Source organism: Monodon monoceros, unplaced genomic scaffold (genome assembly GCF_005190385.1).
Source record: "Monodon monoceros isolate NGI ecotype Baffin Bay Population unplaced genomic scaffold, NGI_Narwhal_1 Super_Scaffold_13, whole genome shotgun sequence".
Taxonomy (NCBI): Eukaryota; Metazoa; Chordata; class Mammalia; order Artiodactyla; family Monodontidae; genus Monodon; species Monodon monoceros.
The window spans coordinates 80,838,825-80,862,032 of NW_021703769.1; the positions used below are offsets into that span (position 1 = coordinate 80,838,825).

The following is a 23,208-nucleotide window of genomic DNA, read 5'->3' on the forward strand; positions in this document are numbered from 1 at the left end:
ATAAATAAATTTATGAAGGAAAAAAAAAAAAGAAAGAATGGGAGAGTCCAGTCAATTGGGCAAAACCCGGCCCCTCAGCCTCCATCTGTGCTCTAGGGTGTAGCCTCGGGGGCCAGAGTCAAGCTGGATGAGGTTTAGGCTGTTCCTCCACGACTGGCTCTGGGACTCTGGACCGTGGAGGAGCTGCTCACCCTGAGCTGCACCTCTCTGTGCAGTGGAGGGGCTGTGGGCCCACCTGTTTCCCAGGACTGGAGACCAGCACGGTGACCTCAAGTTGTAGCCATCGGTCCCACCCACCCCAAATGCGCTGGCACCCCAGTCCTAACCCAGCGCCACCACAGTCTCAAGCTTTCGCTGCTTCTAGCACGTTTGTTTACGCCCCCTGGACTGGACTTGTAGTGAGGTTTGGGTGAACTCAGCTGCAGGCTTCACCCTGTGCTGGCCTGGGGCACTAGGGTACAGGGCAGGCCTCGGGGTCGAGGGCCCCGACCCCGAAGGGGCCTTGCTGTCTGGGCCCTGAGCTGTTCAGAGGCTGTCCTCCTCACTGCACATGTGGTACACTTCCCAAAGGGGCGAGTCCTTCTAAATTCAGAATCGTAATTTTAAAGTCACAACCCCTTCCTCCGTCCTGCCTCAGTTTCTCGTCCTGCTGACAGCACGGCCTGTGCTGGGGAACCGTCCCTCCAGTGTTTTCCAGGGCAGGGCTCTGCTGCTTGGTTCACTCCGTACCTGAGGTGCCGATGGAGGGAGGGGCTGAAGGCCAACGAGCTGGTGGAGCTGAGGCGAGGGGTGGGGCTCCAGGCACCGGGAACAGCCCCGCCAGGGACGCAGGTCCAGGATGAGGCCTCTGGGCGTCTCCCCTTCGCACACAGGTTACACAGCAGCAGCCCTGAAACACGTGAACACAGCTGAAGGGACCAGATCCCTGGGCATCTCTGACACCATCAGTCGGGACCAGCACTTCTGGTCAGCATCACAGCACACGCCGAGTGGTTCAGACCCAAGTCCCAGCCAAGACCCTGCCTGGACGCACGTGACCGTCACCGTGGAGCCACACTGGGGCACAGGCCGCGCTGGCCTGGGGCCCTGAGGGGCAGAGGGAACACCTCACGGAAACAACTCATCCTTTTATAAAATATTTATTCTAAAAAAATCACACTGTACAAATTCAGATAGAACATTCTCAAGGCTCATATTTATAAAAATGTGAACATAACAGACTGGAGTTAACGAACAAACCTTCGTTGCTTCTTTCTAAATTAAGAAGGAAAAAGTGTTCCTTTTTTCCAAGTACAGTGACAGCAAATGTCTAGAAGACATCCAAAGAGCCAGCCTGTAAAGTAAGGTTCACCGCCAGCTCTCCAGTTCTGTTTCCCCAGAGGAATCCGACTCCGAACGCAGGGGAAGTGGGCGGCCCTTGGGGCCCCGGGCCTCATCCATCCAGTCGGCTGCTCAGTGAGGCTCCCGAGGCTGGTTACGTACAGCGTAAAAGTTTGTGCTCAGAGAAAATCCAACACAGTTCGTTCGTAATTTCCTGTTCTCCAACTAAGTGGGTTTTCTGTACACTTGCTACGAAGTTCTGTACAAAAGCACGAAGCTCCTGGGAGGTGTAACTTCTGAAAGTTAAAAATGACGACACAGAAGCGTTTTCTACAGTTCAATCTGTACATTCACACGGAGGGAGGAACTCAGTAAAAAAGAATTCATAAATTCTGCACGAGGGAACCCTGGCGTCTTTACTTGAAAAGCTGGGGGTAAGTCTCAGCTCCCCCCCTCGAACGGCCTCACCTTCCTGATGCTCGTCCCCCTCCAACTGTCAGGTGAGCAACCGCCCTCCCGGCCAGCCGCGGCCGCGCTCACAGCCAGGGGTGCCAGGCGGGGTCCATGCGGCACAGGTTGTCCAGGCTGTTGGCGGCGGCCACCAGGGTGTTCACTTTGCTCTCCCCGCCCTCGAACTGGGCAAGGTTGTGCAGGCGGGTCATGATGGCCGTGACGGCCTTCTGGACGAGGGAAACCAGCTGCTGGCTGTCCATGTTCTCGGGCTGCCCGGCGGCTGACAGAGGAGATGAGGTGTCCTCCTGTGTCTTTTTGTGCCAAGCGATGATCTCGTCCCGAAGCACGGTTTTCAGGATGCCGTCCACCTGGGTGGGGAGAGAACAGAACGGTCCGCGCTTAACCAACAACAGCCCCGAGGGTGGCTCCCCAAGTGAGGGGCTCAGCCATGGCGGCCGACGGGCCATCAGCCTCAGCACCCGGGGCCAGGTGCCACAGGCACGCTGGTGGGGCCACTGCAGCCAGACACGCGTGATGACACCCCGTGGATTCTAAGCTGAAGGAAGAGGGAGGGGGAGGGAGGGAGGGGCCCGCGGCTGCCGCTCCCCCTGGGGTCAGGGAACTGTGGGAACTGGGTCCACAGGGTGGGGAGGTGGTGGCTGCAGCAGGAAGGTGAGAAGCACCCGGGGGAGGGGACTGGAGGAGAAGGGCCGGGGACCCAGGCCAGCGGTGGCACTGACATCACCGACAAGATGGCGTTCCCACGACGGACACACCGTGCACAGGTCCTCCTGAACCACAACATGGGACCTCAGCCCATCGTCACCATCAAAGGACGCGGGAGCTTCGTGAGGCACCAGGGCTGCTTTAAAGTAACTTCGACTGACATGCTGAGGGTTTTATTCTGTGTTACTTGGCCCCAACAGAATGTGTTTTTAAAGGAGATTCCCACATAGCACGGTCTCTATATTAGCCTAACGTAAAGGCAGTCACTACATTTGGGCCCAGAGTTTGGAGAAGGCCCAGTTCCCTCCCATCTATACCAGCTCAGACTGTGCAGAGTAACTCCCAGTGTTTTTCCAAGTCGTAACAGGTCTTTAATATATGGAGGGCCTTCTTCACTCTTTCTAAAGTTTTCAATTAAATGCCACTCTAAGAATTACCCTGATTGCATAGAAACAGTTGTTCTGGAAACAAACGAGAAGTTCATATTTCAAGCCTTAAGCCAAAGTGGATAAAAGTGCACTGCTATTCCCTGCATTAGAGCAGACTCCTTTCTCAAGAAGGAACCGTGGGCTCTTTGTTTTCACTCATGTTCATAACAGCTCATCACTGTATCCCCACAGCAGCACCCCGCACTGATGGGCATGTGCAACCGAAGATTAAAAAGAGCACGAAGTTCTGGTTCACAGTTAAGAGATTATCCCATAACGTAAAACCTGTTCTATGTAAGTGTTTTGCGAAAGCAGCTGGTGTCTGCAGCCTTCTCTAGACACAAACTGCTTATCTGGGAAAACAACAAACAAACCAATAGTAATACAGCTGGTCTCAGAAATTAAAAGAAAAAATAAATTGTGTTCCGTCCCCAACTGTGGAGAGACAGGATCAGGGTGAGAATGAACTGGATTTGAATCCCTGTCTGTCCTCCCTGAGCACAGTGCCAGGCGCAGAGTGTCACAGCCCTGGCGTGGCCAAGGGCATCTGCCACGTGGCATCTCATGGGGGTTCACTATTTGCCTCACGTGTCATGTCTGTTTAGGGCCCGTCACCGTAGCCCCAGTAAGACAGGAGCCATCCAACACGGACACACCTGCCCTCTTAAGCAGAAAGGTTTGCAAAATGAGAAACTGAAGGTAGCTATAAAATGGAGTAAACAAAACTGACACACAGAGGTAGTAGCTGGGGAAACTATCCAATAGAGGCTTCTAGATTGCTCTTTGTAAACTGGTCCAGCATCCTAAACACTCATGCACAGAGAACATTTTAACCCCTTTTCCCCAGTGAACGTGCTGTGAATGCTCTTCCCTCCTCCTGCCTTGTCTGCAGATCCGGGGCTCCTGTGAGCCCACCACGTGCAGAGTTACCCAGTCTGTGCTCCTCACAAGACGACCCCTTACCTACCTTGAAGTTGGGCTGGGCAAAGCACCGGGCGACGGCGATCATGGATGCGGTCAACGGGCCAGAGACACCGATGGTGGTCAGAAACTCAGATATGTTGGGTGTGAGGCGAAAAGGGACAGGACGGTTGGCATCTAAGTCTCCAGTTGCATCATTTATATCAAATCGAAAGTAGGCCACGTTCAGTTTGCCGGTGTCCTAAAGTTCAGAAGGAGACGCTTCAGAAACTTAAAACAGTAGGACGCAGATTCTACAGGAAGGCTGGCCGCTCACATCAGGTTACCTGAGCGATCTGCAGCATCTCGGGGTTGAGTCTATTGAGATGCAAGACGAACTCCGCAAAGCCGATGAGGGCAAGCTGGATGGTGAACATCTTCCGGAAGGTCCAGTAGTCGGTGGCGTTGGGGAAGGTGTGCAGAGCCCACTCCTTAAGCATGCTGCGTGGCACCATGTTGCTCTGAACTTCCTTGAGGATGTCTCGAAGGACCTGAAATGACACATCACTCCATGACTCTTCCATCTAATTCACTTATTTTTTTCCTTCAAAAAGAAAACTCTCATATTGTAATTTCTTTCTTGCTTAGCACCACTTGAGTGAACTTTGCTGACAAATACATATGCAGTGTCATTTGACTAATCATGAGGATGCACAAAATTGGTCAATTTCCCTCCAAGGTTCCATGTCTTATGCCCGAAGCAACAATGGAGCTCTGTGAATAAAAGCCTCAGCTGCATGATATGTAATGATCTGTTTCACCAAGAATTTAGGTAATTAGCTGAATACTATAACTCACCAACTACAGAATATACCAGGCCGATGAACAGAAGATCAAAAGAATAGTTGGATACTTCGTAACCAAGAATATTAAAGACAAAAGTTTTATAAACTGAAGGAGCTAGTCTTAAAATGAGATTAGATGTTACACAACACTTTAAACTGAATTCTACACTGGAAGACTCACAATACTGTTTCAAACATCACATATTTAGAGATGGTCTCAAAAAAGAGTTTGTTGAGTTAAGCTGGCTCCTGTTAGACCAACTGGTAAAGGTATACAGGTCTCTTCTGGGCTAAGCCACACCCACGTGCTCTGGATAACCACTAGTATGCAGGCCGTGAGCAACCAAGAACCACGCAGACTTCCAATCACACGTTGTTTCTGTTCATTTCATCAGCAAAATGGAAAGAAGCCCTTCTGAGATAGCAGAGTGAGGACTTCCAAAATCTACTGCTCTGTAAATGCAATGAGAACACTGGCAAAAACCATCAAAACAAACTTTTCCACAACTCTGGAAATTAAAGGCTTGCGACAATCTGGGCAACTTTTATTCAAGAAAAAGAAGGCTGAATCTTGGTGAGAACAGTGAGCTTCGTGGCAGTTTAATTGTCCTATTCCCATCCCTCCCTCCCCAGCTCCACAGTGGCCCTGAAAACCAACAGCCTTGTATCCTCGGCAGCTGTAAAAACAAGCAGGCTAACAGCCACTGGAGTGGGCAGAATTGGTGTGGTGACCCCAGAAAGGCCTGATCCCCAGAGGACGGTCACTGGTGACCTGTCGGCAGCCTCTGGAAAAAAAACCCATTTACTGGGCTTGTCTGTTTGAACTCAGAGCACACAAGAGGGCGGCCAGACCAGGGACAAGCTGGGGAGTGAGACGACATGGGGGCTTTGAAAAGCTCCACCACATTCCTGGGAACCCTGAAGGCCAGCCTCATGCTCATGAGAAACCTCAGAAGGTCCACGCTCTCACTTCTGGTTGACGGCGAGATTCTGCACAAGCAGGCGGTGAAGGCTACGGCAGGGCTGTGAGCTACCCCCATACACACACACACAGGAGCCCTCAAAAAAGGCCGAAAACTTATTGATTCAAGGCATTTAAGAAGATCTCTATATGTGATTGGTTCAAGATGGCGGAGCAGAAGGACGGGCTCTCACTCCCTCTTGTGAGAGCAACGGAATCACAACTAGCTGCTGAACGATCATGGACAGGAAGACACTGGAACTCACCAGAAAGATGCCCACATCCAGAGACAAAGGAGGAGCCACAGTGAGACGGTAGGAGGGGCGCAATCACAGTAAAATCAAATCCCATAACTGCCGGGTGGCTGACTCACAGCCTGGAGAACACTTATACCACAGAAGTCCACCCACTGGAGTGAAGGTTCTGAGCCCCACGGCAGGCTTCCCAACCTGGGGGTCTGACAACGGGAGGAAGAATTCCTAGAGAATCAGACTTTGAAGGCTAGCAGGATTTGACTGCAGGACTTCGACACGTCTGGGGGAAACAGAGACTCCATTCTTGGAGGGCACACACAAAGCAATGTGTGCACCTGGACCCAGGGGAAGGAGCAGTGACCCCATAGGAGACTGAACCAGACCGACCTGCTAGTGTTGGAGGGTCTCCTGCAGAGGTGGGGGGTGACTGTGTCTCACCTTGAGGACAAGAACACTGGCAGCAGAAGTTTTGGGAAGTACTCCTTGGCGTGAGTCCTCCCAGAGTCCGCCATTAGCCCCACTAAAGAGCCCAGGTAGGCTCCAGTACTGGGTCGCCTCAGGCCAAACAACCAACAGGGAGGGAACACAGCCCCACCCATCAGCAGACAAGGCGATTAAAGTTTTATTGAGCTCAGACCACCAGAGCAACAGCCAGCTCTACCCACCACCAGTCCCTCCCACCAGGAAACTTGCACAAGCCTCTTAGATAGCCTCATCCACCAGAGGTCAGACAGCAGAAGCAAGAAGAACTACAGTCCTGCAGCCTGTGGAACAAAAACCACATTCACAGAAAGATAAACAAGATGAAAAGGCAGAGGGCTATGTACCAGATGAAGGAACAAGATAAAACCCTAGAAAAACAACTAAATGAAGTGGAGATAGGCAATCTTCCAGAAAAAGAATTCAGAATAACGATAGTGAAGATGATCCAGGACCTCAGAAAAAGAATGGAGGCAAAGATCGAGAAGATGCAAGAAATGTATAAAAAAGACCTAGAAGAATTTAGAAGAAACAAACAGAGATGAACAATACAATAACTGAAATGAAAACTACACTAGAAGGAATCAATAATAGAATAACTGATGCAGAAGAACGGATAAGTGACCTGGAAGACAGAATGGTGGAATTCACTGCTGTGGAACAGAATAAAGAAAAAAGAATGAAAAGAAATGAAGACAGCCTAAGAGACCTCTGGGACAACATTAAACCCAACAATATTTGCATTACAGGGGTCCCAGAAGAAGAAGAGAGAGATAAAGGACCTGAGAAAATATCTGAAGAGATTATAGTCGAAAACTTCCCTAACATTGGAAAGGAAATAGCTGCCCAAGTCCAGGAAGCACAGAGAGTTCCATACAGGATAAGCTCAAGGAGAAACGCACTGAGACACATAGTAATCAAAGTGGCAAAAATTAAAGACAAAGAAAAATTATTGAAAGCAGCAAGGGAAAAACGACAAATAACATACAGGGGAACTCCCATAAGGTTAACAGCTGATTTCTCAGCAGAAACTCTACAAGCCAGAAGGGAGTGGTATGACATATTTAAAGTGATGAAAGGGAAGAACCTACAACCAAGATTACTCTACCCAGCAAGGATCTCATTCAGATTCGATGGAGACATCAAAAGCTTTACAGACAAGCAAAAGCTAAGAGAATTCAGCACCACCAAACCAGCTCTACAACAAATGCTAAAGGAACTTCTCTAAGTGGGAAACACAAGAGAAGAAAAGGACCTACAAAAGTAACCCAAAACAATTAAGAAAATGGTAACAGGAACATACATATCAATAATTACCTTAAATGTGAATGGATTAAATGCTCCAACCAAAAGACACAGGCTTGCTGAAAGGATACAAAAACAAGACCCATATATGCTGTCTACAAGAGACCCACTTCAGACCTAGGGACACATTCAGACTGAAAGTGAGAGGATGGAAAAAGATATTCCATACAAATGGAAATCAAAAGAAAGCTGGAGTAGCAATACTCATATCAGATAAAATAGACTTTAAAATAAAGAATGTTACAAGAGACAAGGAAGGACACTACATAATGATCAAGGGATCAATCCAAGAAGAAGATATAACAATTATAAATATATATGCACCCAACATAGGAGCACCTCAATACATAAGGCAACTGCTAACAGCTATAAAAGAGGAAATCGACAGTAACACAATAATAGTGGGGGACTTTAACACCTCACTTACACCAATGGACAGATCATCCAGACAGAAAATAAATAAGGAAACACAAGCTTCAAATGACACAATAGACCAGACAGATTTAATTGATATTTATAGGACATTCCATCCAAAAACAGATTACACTTTCTTCTCAAGTGCACATGGAACATTCTCCAGGATAGATCACATCTTGGGTCACAAATCAAGCCTCAGTAAATTTAAGAAAACTGAAATCATATCAAGCATCTTTTCTGACCACAACACTATGAGATTAGAAATGAATTACAAGGGAAAAAACGTAAAAAACACAAACACATGGAGGCTAAACAATACGTTACTAAATAACCAAGAGATCACTGAAGAAATCAAAAAATACCTACAGACAAATGACAATGAAAACACGATGATCCAACACCTATGGGATGCAGCAAAAGCAGCTCTAAGAGCGAAGTTTATAGCTATACAAGTCTACCTCAAGTAACAAGAAAAATCGCAAATAAACGATCTAACCTTACACCTGAAGAACTAGAGAAAGAACAAACAAAACCCAAAGTTAGCAGAAGGAAAGAAATCATAAAGATCAGAGCAGAAATAAATGAAATAGAAACAAAGAAAACATTAGCAAAGATCAATAAAACTAAAAGCTGGTTCTTTGAGAAGATAAACAAAATTGATAAACCATTAGCCAGACTCATCAAGAAAAAGAGGGAGAGGACTCAAATCAATAAAATTGGAAATGAAAAGGAGAAGTTACAACAGACACCGCAGAAATACAAAGCATTCTAAGAGACTACTACAAGCAACTCTATGCCAATAAAATGGACAACCTGGAAGAAATGGACAAATTCTTAGAAAGGTATAACCTTCCAAGACTGAACCAGGAAGAAACAGAAAATAGGAACAGACCAATCACAAGTAATGAAATTGAAACTGTGATTAAAAATCTTCCAACAAACAAAAGTCCAGGACCAGATGGCTTCACAGGTGAATTCTATCAAACATTTAGAGAAGAGCTAACACCCATCCTTCTCAAACTCTTCCAAAAAATTGCAGAGGAAGGAACACTCCCAAACTCAGTCTACGAGGCCACCATCCCCCTGATACCAAAACCAGACAAAGATACTACAAAAAAAGAAAATTCCAGACCAATATCACTGATGAATATAGATGCAAAAATCCTCAACAAAATACTAGCAAACAGAATCCAACAACACATTAAAAGGATCACACACCATGATCAAGTGGGATTTATCCCAGGGATGCAAGGATTCTTCAATTTACACAAATCAATCAATGTGATACAAACCATATGATCATCTCAATAGATGCAGAAAAAGCTTTTGACAAAATTCAATACCCATTTATGAAAAAAACTCTCTAGAAAGTGGGCATAGAGGGAACCTACCTCAACATAATAAAGGCCATATACAACAAACCCACAGCAAACATCATTCTCAAAGGTGAAAAACGGAAAGCATTTCCTCTAAGATCAGGAACAAGACAAAGATGTCCACTCTCACCACTATTATTCAACATAGTTTTGGAGGTCCTAGCCACAGCAATCAGAGAAGAAAAAGAAATAAAAGGAATACAAATTGGAAAAGAAGTAAAACTGTCACCGTTTGCAGATGACATGATACTATATACGTAGAGAATCCTAAAGATGCCACCAGAAAACTACCAGAGCTAATCAATGAATTTGGTAAAGTTGCAAGATACAAAATTAATGAACAGAAATCTCTTGCATTCCTATACACTAATGATGAAAAATGTGAAAGAGAAATTAAGGAAACACTCCCATTTACCACTGCAACAAAAAGAATAAAATACCCAGGAATAAACCTACCTAGGGAGACAAAAGGCCTATATGCAGAAAACTATAAGACACTGATGAAAGAAATTAAAGATGATACCAACAGATGGAGAGATATACCATGTTCTTGGATTGGAAGAATCAATATTACAAAAATGACTATACTATCCAAAGCAATCTACAGGTTCAAAGCACTCCCTATCAAATTACCAATGGCAGTTTTTACAGAACTAGGACAAAAAAATCTTAAAATTTGTATGGAGACACAAAAGACCCCGAATAGCCAAAGCAGTCTTGAGGGAAAAAAGCGGAGCTGGAGGAATTAAGACTCCCTGACTTCAGACTATACTACAAAGCTACAGTAATCAAGACAATATGGAACTGGCACAAAAACAGAAATATAGATCAATGGAACAAGACAGAAAGCCCAGAGATAAACCCACGCACCTATGGTCAACTAATCTATGAGAAAGGAGGCAACGATATACAATGGAGAAAAGACAGCCTCTTCAATAAGTGGTGCTGGGAAAATTGGACAGCTACGTGTAAAAGAATGAAATTAGAACACTCCCTAACGTCATACACAAAAATAAACTCAGAATGGATTACAGACCTAAATGTAATACCGGACACTATAAAACTCTTAGAGGAAAACATAGGACAAACACTCTTTGACATAAATCACAGCAAGATCTTTTTTGATCCACCTCCTAGAGTAATGGAAATAAAACCAAAAATAAACAAATGGGACCTAATGAAACTTAAAAGCTTTTGCACAGCAAAGGAAACCACAAACAAGACGAAAAGACAACCCTCAGAATGAGAGAGAATAGTTGCAAAGAAATCAACGGACAAAGGATTAATCTCCAAAATATATAAACAGCTCATGCAGCTCAATATTAGAAAAAACAAACAACCCAATCCAAAAATGGGCAGAAGACCTAAATAGACATTTCTCCAAAGAAGACATACAGATGGCCAAGAAGCACATGAAAAGCTGCTCCACATCACTAATTATTAGAGAAATGCAAATCAAAACTACAATGAGGTATCGCCTCACACCAGTTAGAATGGGCATCATCAGAAAATCTACAAACAACAAATGCTGGAGAGGGTGTAGAGGAAAGGGAACCCTCTTGCACTTCTGGTGGGAATGTAAATTGATACAGCCACTATGGAGAACAGTATGGACGTTCCTTAAAAAACTAAACATAGAATTACCATATGACCCAGCAATCCCACTACTGGGCATATACCCAAAGAAAACCATAATTCAAAAAGACACATGCACCCCAATGTTCACTGCAGCACTACTTACAATAGCCAGGTCATGGAAGCAACCTAAATGCCCATCGACAGATGAATGGATAAAGAAGATGTGGTACATACATACAATGGAATATTACTCAGCCATAAAAAGGAACGAAATTAGGTCATTTGTAGAGATGTGGATGAATCTAGAGACTGTCATCCAGAGTGAAGTCAGAAAGAGAAAAACAAATATCGTATATTAATGCATATATGTGGAAAATAGAAAAATGGTACAGATGAACCGGTTTGCAGGGCAGAAACAGAGACACAGATGTAGAGAACAAACGTATGGACACCGAGGGTGGAGGTGTGATGAATTGGGAGATTGGGATTGACATATATACACTAATATATATATATATAATGGATAACTAATAAGAACCTGCTGTATAAAAAAATAAATAAAATTCAAAAATTCAAAAACAAAAACAATATCTCTGTAAATCACTGGCTGGCCGCTGGGCTAACTGAGGAGACACCTCAGTGGCTGCACTTGTGTGAGGAGTGGTCACGTCCTCTAAGGAGAGTTGATGAGTTTGGTTTTGGATATTCCTCAATGGCATCCTGGAGAGAATCAGCCCAGGAAAGTCACTAAAACAAACAAACAGCAACAACAACGAACCTTGGGGGGAAGGATGTGATTTCTAGAGTTGCCACATTATATTATCCAAAACATCAGTTTTCAATAGAAAGTTATGAGGCATGAAAAGAAGCAGGACAACATGGCCAATACACAGCCAAGAAGGTGATGTCACCTGTATCAAGTCACTTACACCCAGAACATATGAAGAATTCTTAGAATCAACAATAAAAAGACAAATCACCCAATTTAAAAACAAGCAAAGGACCTGAACAGACTTTTCTCCACAGAAAATATGCAAACAGCCAATTAGCAAATGAAAAAATACTCAGCATCACTGGTTATCAACCAAAATGAGCTAGCACTTCACACCCACTAGGATGGCTATAATCAAAAAGACAAAAAGACAGACAATACTAAGCACTGTTAAGACTGTGGAGAAGTTAGAACCCTCATATATTGTAGTCACTTTGGAAAACAGTTTGGCAGTTCATCAGAATGTTAAACGTAAGAGTTACCATATAACCCAGCAATTCTGCTCCTAGGTACATACCCAAGAGAAATGAAAACACAGGCCCGCACAAAAACACGCACACAAATGTTCACAGCAGCATTAATCATAACGGTATAAACAAGCTAAAGTCCATCAACTCATGAACAGATAAATTAAATGTGTTATATTTATACAAGGGAATAATCAGCAATAAAAAGAAACAAACTACTGACACATGCTACAACACAGATAACCTTGAGAACACGCTCAATGAAAGAAGCCAGACATTGAAGACCACATGTTGTATGATTCCGATCACATGATGCACCCAGAATAAGCAAATTCACAGAGACAGAAAGATCTGTGGTCACCAGGGGTGGGGACAGAGAAGAATAGGGAGTGACTAGGAACAGGTATGAAGTTTTTTTCGGGTGATGAAATGTTTTAAAGATAGATAGTGGTGATGACTAACTGTGAATACTGAAAACATTAAATTGTACTTTTTTTTTTTTTTTTTTTTTTTTTGCGGTACGCGGGCGTCTCACTGCTGTGGCCTCTCCCGTTGCGGAGCACAGGCTCCGGACGCGCAGGCCCAGCGGCCACGGCTCACGGGCCCAGCCGCTCCGCGGCATGTGGGATCTTCCCGGACCGGGGCACGAACCCGTGTCCCCTGCATCGGCAGGCAGACTCTCAACCACTGCGCCACCAGGGAAGCCCCTAAATTGTACATCTTAAAGGGGAAATTTTATGGCATGTGAGTAATATCCCAATTATAATACCCAAAGGTGTTATAAAAAACTGCAAAGGATGAAGCAGCAGAGTTAATAACAAAACAAACTAGGGGACAAAGACTAAGAAGAGGGAACCAAGCTGGGATTATTTGTATTGTCAGCATCTCCAGCTGGCCCAGCAGGACCCTAGCACTGTTTCTACACTGGACCAGTCATCAGCTCCATCTTTACAAAGCGATAGGGCATTCTGAGGTAGCCATGTATTTGCAGACAGGAGTTGATGGCTTCCACACTGTGAAAGGTACATGCAGCCTGAAGAATCCAATCCATTCATCTCCCACAAACACCCCAAAACTGCCCATGCTCCACAGAGGCCAAGCAGAACACAGGAATCCCACCTGCTTTACCGGCAAGAAGGTGGAGGCTTACACAAGACCCTGTGCCCTGAGCACTGCCGCAGTGGGTGAAACGAGCACCTGTGGGCTCCATCCTCCTAAACCAAGTCCTCTGGGACCCAGATTAATGTAGACCAGTCCCCGGGAGAACAGAGGCAAGTCACAGCTTCCAGCTCTGGGGTGTCTCTCCTAGAAACTGTGAGGCCCTCTCGGGAAACACAGGAAGGACGCCAGAGGCATCCAGAGAACGGCCCAAAGAGATGCCTTTTGGTGACGCAGACAATTCTGGATAAAACTTTCTCATCCAGGGGCCACCCCTGCCTTGCTATCCATCAAGGGCAGGAACCTGCAGATGGAGAGGGACCTTCGTCCACCTGACCGGTGCAGCCAAGAGTCGTCCAGGACTCGGCGGGGGGCACTGTGCTGCCACCCTAGGCGACAAAAGCAGCCAGCCCGACGTGTTGCAGCGTTCCCCACTTTGTGTATTTTAGAACATACATGCGGTACAGAGACTGTGTGGTACCTTAAGGCCCGGCAGCAAACCAGACAAACGTGAACACTATGTGGGGAGACAGCCTCCCATCACCTAGACCTGGTTTGTTGGCCAAATGAACCTGCCATGAAGTTACTCTTAAAATTCTGATATCTGGGCCTCTCTGCAAGTGCAGGTAAAGGACTATGAGGCTCTGCAAGGTTGAAACGTACCTCTCTGTCCTGTTACAACAAATGGTCTGCGGCAAATGCCCCTTCACCAAGGCCCACGGCCACTTCACCAGTCCAACTGGACCCCCTGCCCGGCCCCGGTGCCCCCGCACCTGGTGGCTGGCCTGCGTCCCGCGCGCCTGCACGGTGGCCAGGCGGTCATAGTAGCGGGAGATGGGGTTGTCGTGCTCGATGCCCTTCTTGGCACAGCGCTGCTTGTAGATCTCCACCAGGGAGAGTGAGGATGGGTTGTCCTCCACCAGGCGCATCTGCGGGGACACGGCCACCACGCGCGGGACTGAGGAGAGAGGGGAGAGACGGGCAGATGAGAGCAGGGCTCACAGGCCAGCACTGGGGCAGAGGCGCGGGTGAAGCCGGGAGAGCGCGGTCACACGGCGCGGTGGCCTCAGCCCACAGCCTGAGGCTCCGTCTAGCAGGGCCGGAGCCCAAGCCGCCTGTGACCTGCGTTTAAGGCACAGGTGACCAGGAAGGCCTCGCTAGGCAACCTCACGAGAAGAACAAGGAGGCTGTGCCAAGTGCTCTGGAGCTGAGCGGCGCAGCTCTGAGCCGAGTCTGCCAGCCTGCGGGGGGGCGGCGGGCACACGACGCCTCTGACTTCTAATCGAGAGTTGATTCAGTCTAACGCCAGTTAAAGCTTGGCTACTGGCCCGTTGCCATGGCTTCAACCCATGAAGAAATTCCTACAGGACTCCAGGGGACATACACGGACCACCACCTGGAGCTAACCAGGAGCTTGTTTCTTTGGAAGCAGCAAAGAACAACCAACTAGCACAGCTGGGACCAACACGGTAGATCACGTTACATTCATGTGAAAATGCACACAGCTTTCTATAGACCTGTTTTTGTTTTTTTTTTTTTAAATGTACTTCTTATTTTGGGGATGTTGAACTTAAGGGCAAGAGATTTTAGGTCAGAATAGGCTGGATCACAACTTAGCTAGCAGAAGAAAGTTCCATACAGGACCAGATAATATGCGTTGCAATGGGCTCCTAAACTGGGGATTAATGCTGAAGTGTAACAATAGCTCCCTCCTCTGGGTGGGATTACAGGCAGCTCATCTACACCCCTTACTACAGACTCACAATTCAACCACGACAACTCGGTTCTGGGAAGACCTCACTCAACGTTGCTGGTTGCTGCCTGCCTGAGATTTCTGTGGCCTGCCCGGGGCTCCTTGACTCCCAGGCAGCACCTCAGGCGGTGCCCACACACTGCAGGCTGTGTCCCGGAGCAGATCCGAGACTGCACTTAAAAACTGCCATGTGCCGTGAGCACACGCCCAACAAGCCCTCTGCTCGGCCGGGCATCGCCAGAGCCTGGGAAGATTCCTGGGGAAGTGAGGAGGGCTGTGTGCACGGGCCCAGGGCCTCCTTCTCCAGACAAGTCCTCGTTGGGCGCCCGTCCTGCGGGGAGGAGCCTCAGGCCCCAGGGGTGGAGGTGTCCCCTCCCTCCAGGTGCAGGGCCCCTGCAGGCACCAGCCCTCAGCCTACCGCCTGCCCCCACCTGGCGGGGCTCAGAGACTCGCCGTTGCTGACACAGACGGCACAGGCTGCCGGGTGTCGCTGTGCAGCCCCTGGGCCGTGCTGGTACCTGTGAAGAATAAGTGCCTCTTGGTGGTTTCCTTCCTCTTTTCCAAGCAGGGGTTGAGCAGGCGGAGCAGCTGCAGCACGCGCTCCTCCCTCCGCGACTCCGTCAGGCAGGCGTCGTTCATGACCAGGTATGGGTAGATCTTTCCGTTGTGCCCGCGGATGTACAGCCTCCTGGCTGCCGTGTTGTGCTTCTGCACAATCTCCACCCGGGGCATAAACCTGCCGGGAGGAGTGGACAATCAGACACCAACGCCCCGAGCCGCAACTTCCAAGCCTTTCCTTTGAGAAGAAAATGGAGCTCTGCAGAAGCGGCTGTCAGAACCGTCCTGGAAAACAGACTGTACGACAGTGGCGGTTTGTCATTTACACCCCACCTCACTGCGACAAGGTAGTCGTGCCACAGTATCGGAGGGAAAACGAGAGGAGGAAGAGAAGGCGAAGCTGGAAGTTTCAAACAGGCACGCCGAGGGTCCAGCCTCAGCAGCCAGAGACGGGCGCTAACCGGCCCAGAGGAGTCCAGCAGCCACGACGGCACGGGCCCCACTGGCTGGCGCTGGGGCAGAGGACCAGGTGCCCGAGAAGCGAACGTGGGCCGTGGGCCTAAGCACGCTGACGGCAGGAGGGGGAGGGGGCGGCCAGGACGGGTCAGGTTTGGAGGAAACACCTGACCGTTAAGGGTCGCCCCTTCACAGCTCACTTTACATTTTAAATGAGATGCAACTTGCTTCGCTCTGGTAAATTTGACCATTGTCTGATTCTTTTGAATCCTGTGCTTTGAGTTTACAGAAGACTGCGAAACTATACTTTGTCAAGTTCCATGGGGATTCAGAAAGGATTCTTTTGAGAGCAAACACAAGCTTGACTCAAACAAGACACTGAACCCAGTGGTTAGACCAGACCCTTTAAAGGTACTCATATCCTAGAGCAACACTGTGTCCTCTCCCGTTTCGGGGGAAGGAGTGCAGAGAGGAGGGAACTACAGTGTGACCCGCTGGCCAGGTCTGCCTGGAGGGTCTGCTGGGGAAGGTTTTGGTGATCCCGGGCCAGGTCAGGCTCACTCACCGAGCGATCTTGATGTAGTAATGTGTCGGCTTTGGCATCAGAAATTCCCCAGGAATTTCTACCTCAGCTGTCTGTGCTGAGAAATTGCTCAAAAACCGGCACTTTTCTTCTATGAGGAAGAATTTTGGAAGTTGCTTGGTTTTAGCCTCCAGAATTTTGATCCATTTTTTCAGTTTAGAAATAAGATTATGAAGCTTCATGGAACCTGGAACACTGAAGTCAAAATCTGCAAAATAAAATATGATTAGAAACATTTTTAGTCATTTGGGCTATTTCTAATTCACTACAAAAACCACAGCTCAAGCACCTCCCAGGTAGGAAACAGACACATCTCACGTCGAGTCTGCAGCAAAGCACTGTAAGTCACGGGACGGATATAAATAGCATGGACCCTCAAGGATTAAGTTAAACAAGGTAGCACGCGTTAAGGCCCTCAGCACAGCACGGGGCTACTCCAGCAGTTCTAATCATCACGCCCACGCGTGACCTCAATTGTGTACAGGGTCATCAGTCTTATGAAAGTCAATGTACTTTTTTAAAAAAATTACATTATTTATTTATTTTTGGCTGCGTTGGGTCTTCGTTGCTGCACACAGGCTTTCTGTAGTTGCGGCAAGCGGGGGCTACTCTTCGTCGCAGTGCACGGGTTTCTCATTGCGGTGGCTTCTCTTGTGGTGGAGCATGGGCTCCAGACGCATGGGCTTCAGTAGTTGTGGCGCACGGGCTTAGTTGCTCCGCGGCATGTGGGATCTTCCTGGACCAGGGCTCGAACCCGTGTCCCCTGCATTGGCAGGTGGATTCTTAACCACTGTGCCACCAGGGAAGCCCCTGAAAGTCAATGCACTTTTATTGTGTGGGGTTTTTTTCACAGCATTTCTCTGGTTTCCCTTTAACTCTAGCATGACTTCACACAAGCGGGCGGCTGGAGAGGTCCCCATGCACCAACACGAGGAGGCAGGTTTCCACCCAGGCTCCCCGGCAGGGGCCACCCAGCCAGGACGCAGGCAGCTGCACACAGGGGCTGCTCCTTCTCAGCTCTGGATCAGGAAGGTGTTACCAAGCTCAGGCCTGACATTCATGTAATGGATTTTTGTTTGTTACTTTTCGTTAACTTTTATTTTGAAATGAATATAGATTCACAGGAGTGCAAAGAAATGTACAGGGAGGGCCACACACCCCTTTCCGAAACCAAGGCATTGGCATAACCCCCAGGGCTGATTCAGATATGTGTCCTGTGTGTGCGCGCGTGCACGTGTGTCTCCGCGAGATGCCGTGTAGGGAGCGCCAAACCAGCACCGTGACCAAGATGCTCACCGTCCATCACCAAGGACGCCCGAAGCCTCTCAGAGCCACAGCCACCTCCCCCCCGCATCCCTGATGCCTGGCTACCACTACTCTGGCCTCCATCTTGATTTTTACGCTATCTCACGAGTGTCTCATAATTAAGCAGCGTGCAGCAGGAATCCTTTTGAGGCTGGCTTTCTGCATCCAGCGTAATGTCTTTGAGGTCCACCTAAGCTGCTGTTAACTCCTCTTTATGTGCTTTACATGAGTATGGAAATACCACACGTTGTGTATCCATTCTCCTTAGAGGGGCATTTGGGTGGACTTCAGTTTGGAGCTATTACAAATAAAGCGGCTATCAACACTTGGGTATAAGTTTTTGCTTGTAAATAAGTCTTCTCTGGGATAAATTTAATGTACTGTTTTGAACTCCCTTCTACCTCCTTAAAGACCTGGAGCTAGTAGCCAATGCATGCAGTGTTGCTGGAGATGGAGGAACAACTCTCCTCCACTTTCTAGCTCAGGACACAGTGCTAAAACCCAGAGACGGTCCTCCCTGGGGGCACATGACGAGAGGCATTGGACAGCTCTTGATTTAAGTATCTGAAACTCGCTACACGTTGTGGTTGGTCAGAGCCTCATAGCTGTCCTTCTTTCAAGTTTCAGTGTTTGTCATTTTTTTTCACATCAGAATCCGGATGATTTGTTCCACTTCTAATTCTCTATTTCAGACCACATTTGATTTAATGATCTGGACATTTTAAAATAAAGATACACTAAATATCACTTCTTTTAAGTAATGTATGATGGTTTCCATGAAACTTTCATCTCAGACTCTTCCTTTTTCAGAGGATGACAGACCACACAAGCACGAGCTCCAGGGGACGCAGCTGTGCCTGTGTGTACACTGGGGGGACGAGGGCCCCTACGACAGACGAGGATTTGGGCTGAGGGAGACTGGACCGTTCACCTCAGATCATGCAGAAAGAGGTGGGGCTCCTGTGGGTCTAGGGAAATGCATGAACCTGAACTGGGGACAGGATTAGAAACACAACCTCCTTATCATCTTGCCACCAGAATCCACTACAGGTCTGAACCTTACCTGTCACCTTGGGCCCTGCACCGTTGGGTCTTACTGCCTCACCTTACCCTGTTGCGTTTTCCCATGAAAACCAAGCAGAAGAAGGGACGGGGGAGCAGAAGCAGGTCTGTCCTAAAACCCTGTGTCTAACCTGACAGGGAGCCCGGTGCTCTGGCCCTGAAACCTTGACCTTTCACAGGAGGGAAGGACGTGCAGTCCCAGGCGGGGAATGTCAGTTTCCTTGTGATCCAGTCTGTATTTTAAACACAGTCTAACTAGCTCGCCCGGTACTGTGCTCATGAAAACGAACGGATGTGGTTAACTTAGATGCTAAGACAGAGGAAAAACGTTGAGTGGGAGCTCCCTTGGATCAGGACTCACCGGTTGTGAACTGGCCCTTCAGCTTCTGGAAGACAGGGTCCTGCGCGGTGGCCTGTGCACGCCGGGCCAGGGACTCGGAGGCCGCGCTGGAGAACATGGTCGAGACGTTGGACACGTTCTCCAGACCCACCCCGAACGTGCTCACCAGCTTCTTGACGAAGTTGAGAGTATGGGGCGTAATCTTGGCATCTGACACTGCTCCGCTTTTCTCAAATGCGACAGAATAGCACTTTGCCAGGCCCTGCTGGAGCTGCCTGAGAACCTGGGGGAAAGAGACCCGAGGCAGTTCGCACAACAGAGCTCTCCATTCAAGCAACCCACCCACCAACCAAAAAGCACCTGCCCCGCCCACCCGGCCCCACCACTGACAAAGCTCTTCTCGGCACCTGGCGCACAGCAGGCGTCAGCACCAGACTGTGCGGAACCAGGGGGCCGACCAGACACTCATGCCATGAGCTGTGTTCTTAACAATGAGAAGCAACTGTCCTGAACATTTAAAGAAAAAAAAAAAAAAAAAAAAAGACCCAAGACCCCACTTTTTGCATCATACACATACCTTTCTGTTGAGCAACCAAGGAAAAAACCTATTTTCAGATCACTTCAGTGCACTCTGCACACACACAAAGCAACACGGTACTAACGAGGGGGCTTGTGGCCAGCCAGACAAGTACCTGGGCAACAAGGCCTGATTATTCTATCACCGCCCCTAAGGTTGTGGCCTGAGAACTAGCTCCCAGCTCCTGGAGACGAGCGGCTGGTGAGTGAGCCCTGCCCACACCACCGCTGCTCCCTGGTCAGTGGTGGCATTTCAGTGATTAAGCTCATACACGCGAACAAAATAAGCATTTTAAGGCCAGAAATGGCTTTCTCAATCTCATCTTCTTTTGAAGTCTTCTGCTTCCAATATTAAGGCAGCGCTAGCGTGCAGACATGAAATATTTGCTGTTCCACCGTTCAATCCAACAACAAACATACACACAACCAGGCAGGTAGTCTCAAGAGAACACGGCCCTGAAAGCATTCCAAACGATCCATCCCCTCCGCAGGATGCCAGCACCCCCGAGACCACATCACATACCTCCTCGTGCCAGTTTTCCCGGAACCAGACCATCTGATCGACGATGCCTTCCAGGGAAGACAGCAGGGTCGGGTGCAGCTCCCGCTGCATGTGCATGATTCGGCTGCAGCGCCACATGGGGGCCGTGGCTCTTATGGGCCCTGGATCTGATGCAGAATGGGACTGGTTACCCACTGAACTTGGCTGCTGCTGTCCAGAATCTGAGAGCAACACACACAACGCCAATGTCAGCGCCAAACTGACCGATGGGAGAGTCGGTGCTCTAAGGACCCACCGGCCAAAGGAACGCTGGTTCCTGCCGGCGTGGGACACATCCCGGGGCGCTTCCCAGGGGCTGTGTGGGAGGCGCCCTGGCTCTAAGGAGAGGGCGCTGCGGAGAGCGCAGCCCCTACAACTGGGCTTCCAGTGGTTCCAGAAGGCGTATGTGTTGAGAGAGAAAGCAGGTATGGCAGCACATAACTGGTGGGTCTGGGTGAGGGTGTGCAGGCTTCACTGGACTCTCTAACTTCAGTGGAAGTTTGAACATTTTTTTAAATGTCTGGCAGAACATTTCAAAATTCATTCCTTGTATTACAGCTCAGAGAATCTAGAAGTAGTTAACAAGTCAGCCTACATGTTTTCATCTAGGTAAGCCAAACCACATGTATAAAATGCCATCTTTGAAAAATACAGTCACTCGGGCTTCCCTGGTGGCGCAGTGGTTGAAAGTCCGCCTGCTGATGCAGGGGACAGGGGTTCGTGCCCCGGTCCGGGAAGATCCCAAATGCTGCGGAGCGGCTGGGCCCGTGAGCCATGGCCGCTGAGCCTGTGCGTCCGGAGCCTGTGCTCCGCAGCGGGAGAAGCCACAACAGTGAGAGGCCCGTGTACCGCCAAAAAAAAAAAAAAAAAAAAAAAATACAGTCACTCACTATATAAGAAATATGTTGTAGGGACTTCCCTGGTGGTGCAGTGGTTAAGAATCCACCTGCCAATGCAGAGGACACGCGTTTGAGCCCTGGTCCGGGAAGATCCCACATGCCACGGAGCCCGTGCGCCACAACTACTGAGCCTGTGCTCTAGAGACCGCGAGCCACAACTACTGAGCCTGTGTGCCACAACTACTGAAGCCCAAATGCCTAGAGCCCGTGTTCCTCAACAAGAGAAGCACTGCAATGAGAAGACTGCACACTGCAAAGAAGAGTAGCCCCCACTCGCCGCAACTAGAGAAGGCCCACGCGTAGCAATGAAGACCCAAGGCAGCCAAAAATAAATAAATAAATAAGTTTTTAAAAAAAGGAAAAAAGAAATACGTTGTGGAACCCCCTTTGCTCATTCTTTTAGCTTCAGCTCTCTTAGAATAAAAAAATCTTAACTTTCAAATGACCAAAACACGAATCTACCCAGGTACCCAGGAGGTTGGAGCTAGCACGCTGTGCAGTCCTCACCCACCCCGCGCAGGACCAGGAGATGCTGCCACTGTCCAGTGGATGGAGTCACCTTCCTAGCCAGACTCTGGCCTCGCAGCATAAATGTCTACATATTAAAAACGTGGTAAAGCAAGTAAACGTGGTGTTTACAAAGCACCATGCTTAGTGGGTAACTGAAACCATTAAATTATTTCTTTACGCACCAGAGCTATTTCAATATAGATTAAAAACCTCTATTTCGAGTACGTTTTTACATTTGGTGAGATTGATTTCTATGCTGATTCCCTGACAGCTGAAGATATTCCTTATAACATCGTAACTGACATTTATAATGTTTACCAGGATGCATTTATAACTAATGAGGCAAGGTCAACTTTATAATTATCTATACCTGAAAATTTCATATATTTTTTTCTACTTAGGGATCGAATCATTCAGGTAGATGAACACCCTGTTACGCTGCGGCGAAGGAGAACCAGAAACTTCACTGGGAGATCAGGTTTTATCTTCCAGACCCACTGTCCTCTCAGGGACTAAACACAAGACCAGCCCACATGCTGGAAAGGAGCTGCAAGCAAGCATGTGTCCGCGGCAGTGGGGACCTGGCCACTGCACCCCCCGGAGACGTACCACTCTTGTAGCGCTCCCGCTGCTCTATCTTCAGGGTCAGGTACAGGGTCCGGATGGGGAAGTAGACGGCTTGGGGATACACTCGTCCAACCTGCTCTGAGACAGTCAATCATGAGTAGGATGCTGGCCTGCACTTGGCCACACCACCGACCTAATACACACGAGGCCGGATTAAACAGCAAGTCAAACATCTAGTTTAGCTTTAAAATATCCAAGAAAGAGCAACATGGTGTATTTCATCAGTTCTGCCCCAGGACTACTGATGACAGAGGGAAACCACACTTTCATTTGACTCAGTTAATATGAGGATGACAAACACTCAAGTCCCTGGATCTCACTCGGGCAAATGACAGGAAAACACAAAATGACACCAGTCTTTATTCACCGGGAACTGTGAGCTGATTCTAACTGACAACAAGGCTCACTAGCGAGTGACTTTACTCTGCATAACTGCAGGAAGGAGGAGACTGAACTTTTTCTCTTTAAGGTAAGACATGCCGGTTTTACCAAATTGGGGTTATATGGCTCCTTCAAAAGGGCTGAGCAGACATTACCCAGCTCTGCCACAGGGTGGCT

At 48.2% G+C, this 23,208-nt stretch overlaps 1 protein-coding gene across 15 annotated transcripts in view; it reads right to left on the minus strand.

The window, feature by feature from the left end:
- Positions 1-1,123: 1,123 nt before the first annotated feature.
- Positions 1,124-23,208, minus strand: part of TRRAP (transformation/transcription domain associated protein) — a 110,906-nt gene continuing 88,821 nt past the window's right edge. For 5 of the 15 annotated variants that reach the window (XM_029219912.1, XM_029219910.1, XM_029219905.1 and 2 more), the window contains 9 exons: positions 22,633-22,723; positions 20,597-20,796; positions 19,519-19,780; positions 16,773-16,998; positions 15,712-15,929; positions 14,214-14,398; positions 4,175-4,378; positions 3,895-4,089; positions 1,857-2,141 (listed from right to left, as the gene is read on the minus strand). In XM_029219912.1, the coding sequence (XP_029075745.1) occupies positions 1,857-2,141; positions 3,895-4,089; positions 4,175-4,378; positions 14,214-14,398; positions 15,712-15,929; positions 16,773-16,998; positions 19,519-19,780; positions 20,597-20,796; positions 22,633-22,723 (1,866 nt within the window). Of the gene's footprint in view, positions 2,142-3,894; positions 4,090-4,174; positions 4,379-14,213; positions 14,399-15,711; positions 15,930-16,772; positions 16,999-19,518; positions 19,781-20,596; positions 20,797-22,632; positions 22,729-23,208 lie in introns of those variants that run through there. The other 10 variants (XM_029219909.1, XM_029219914.1, XM_029219908.1 and 7 more) reach the window with 8 other exon arrangements.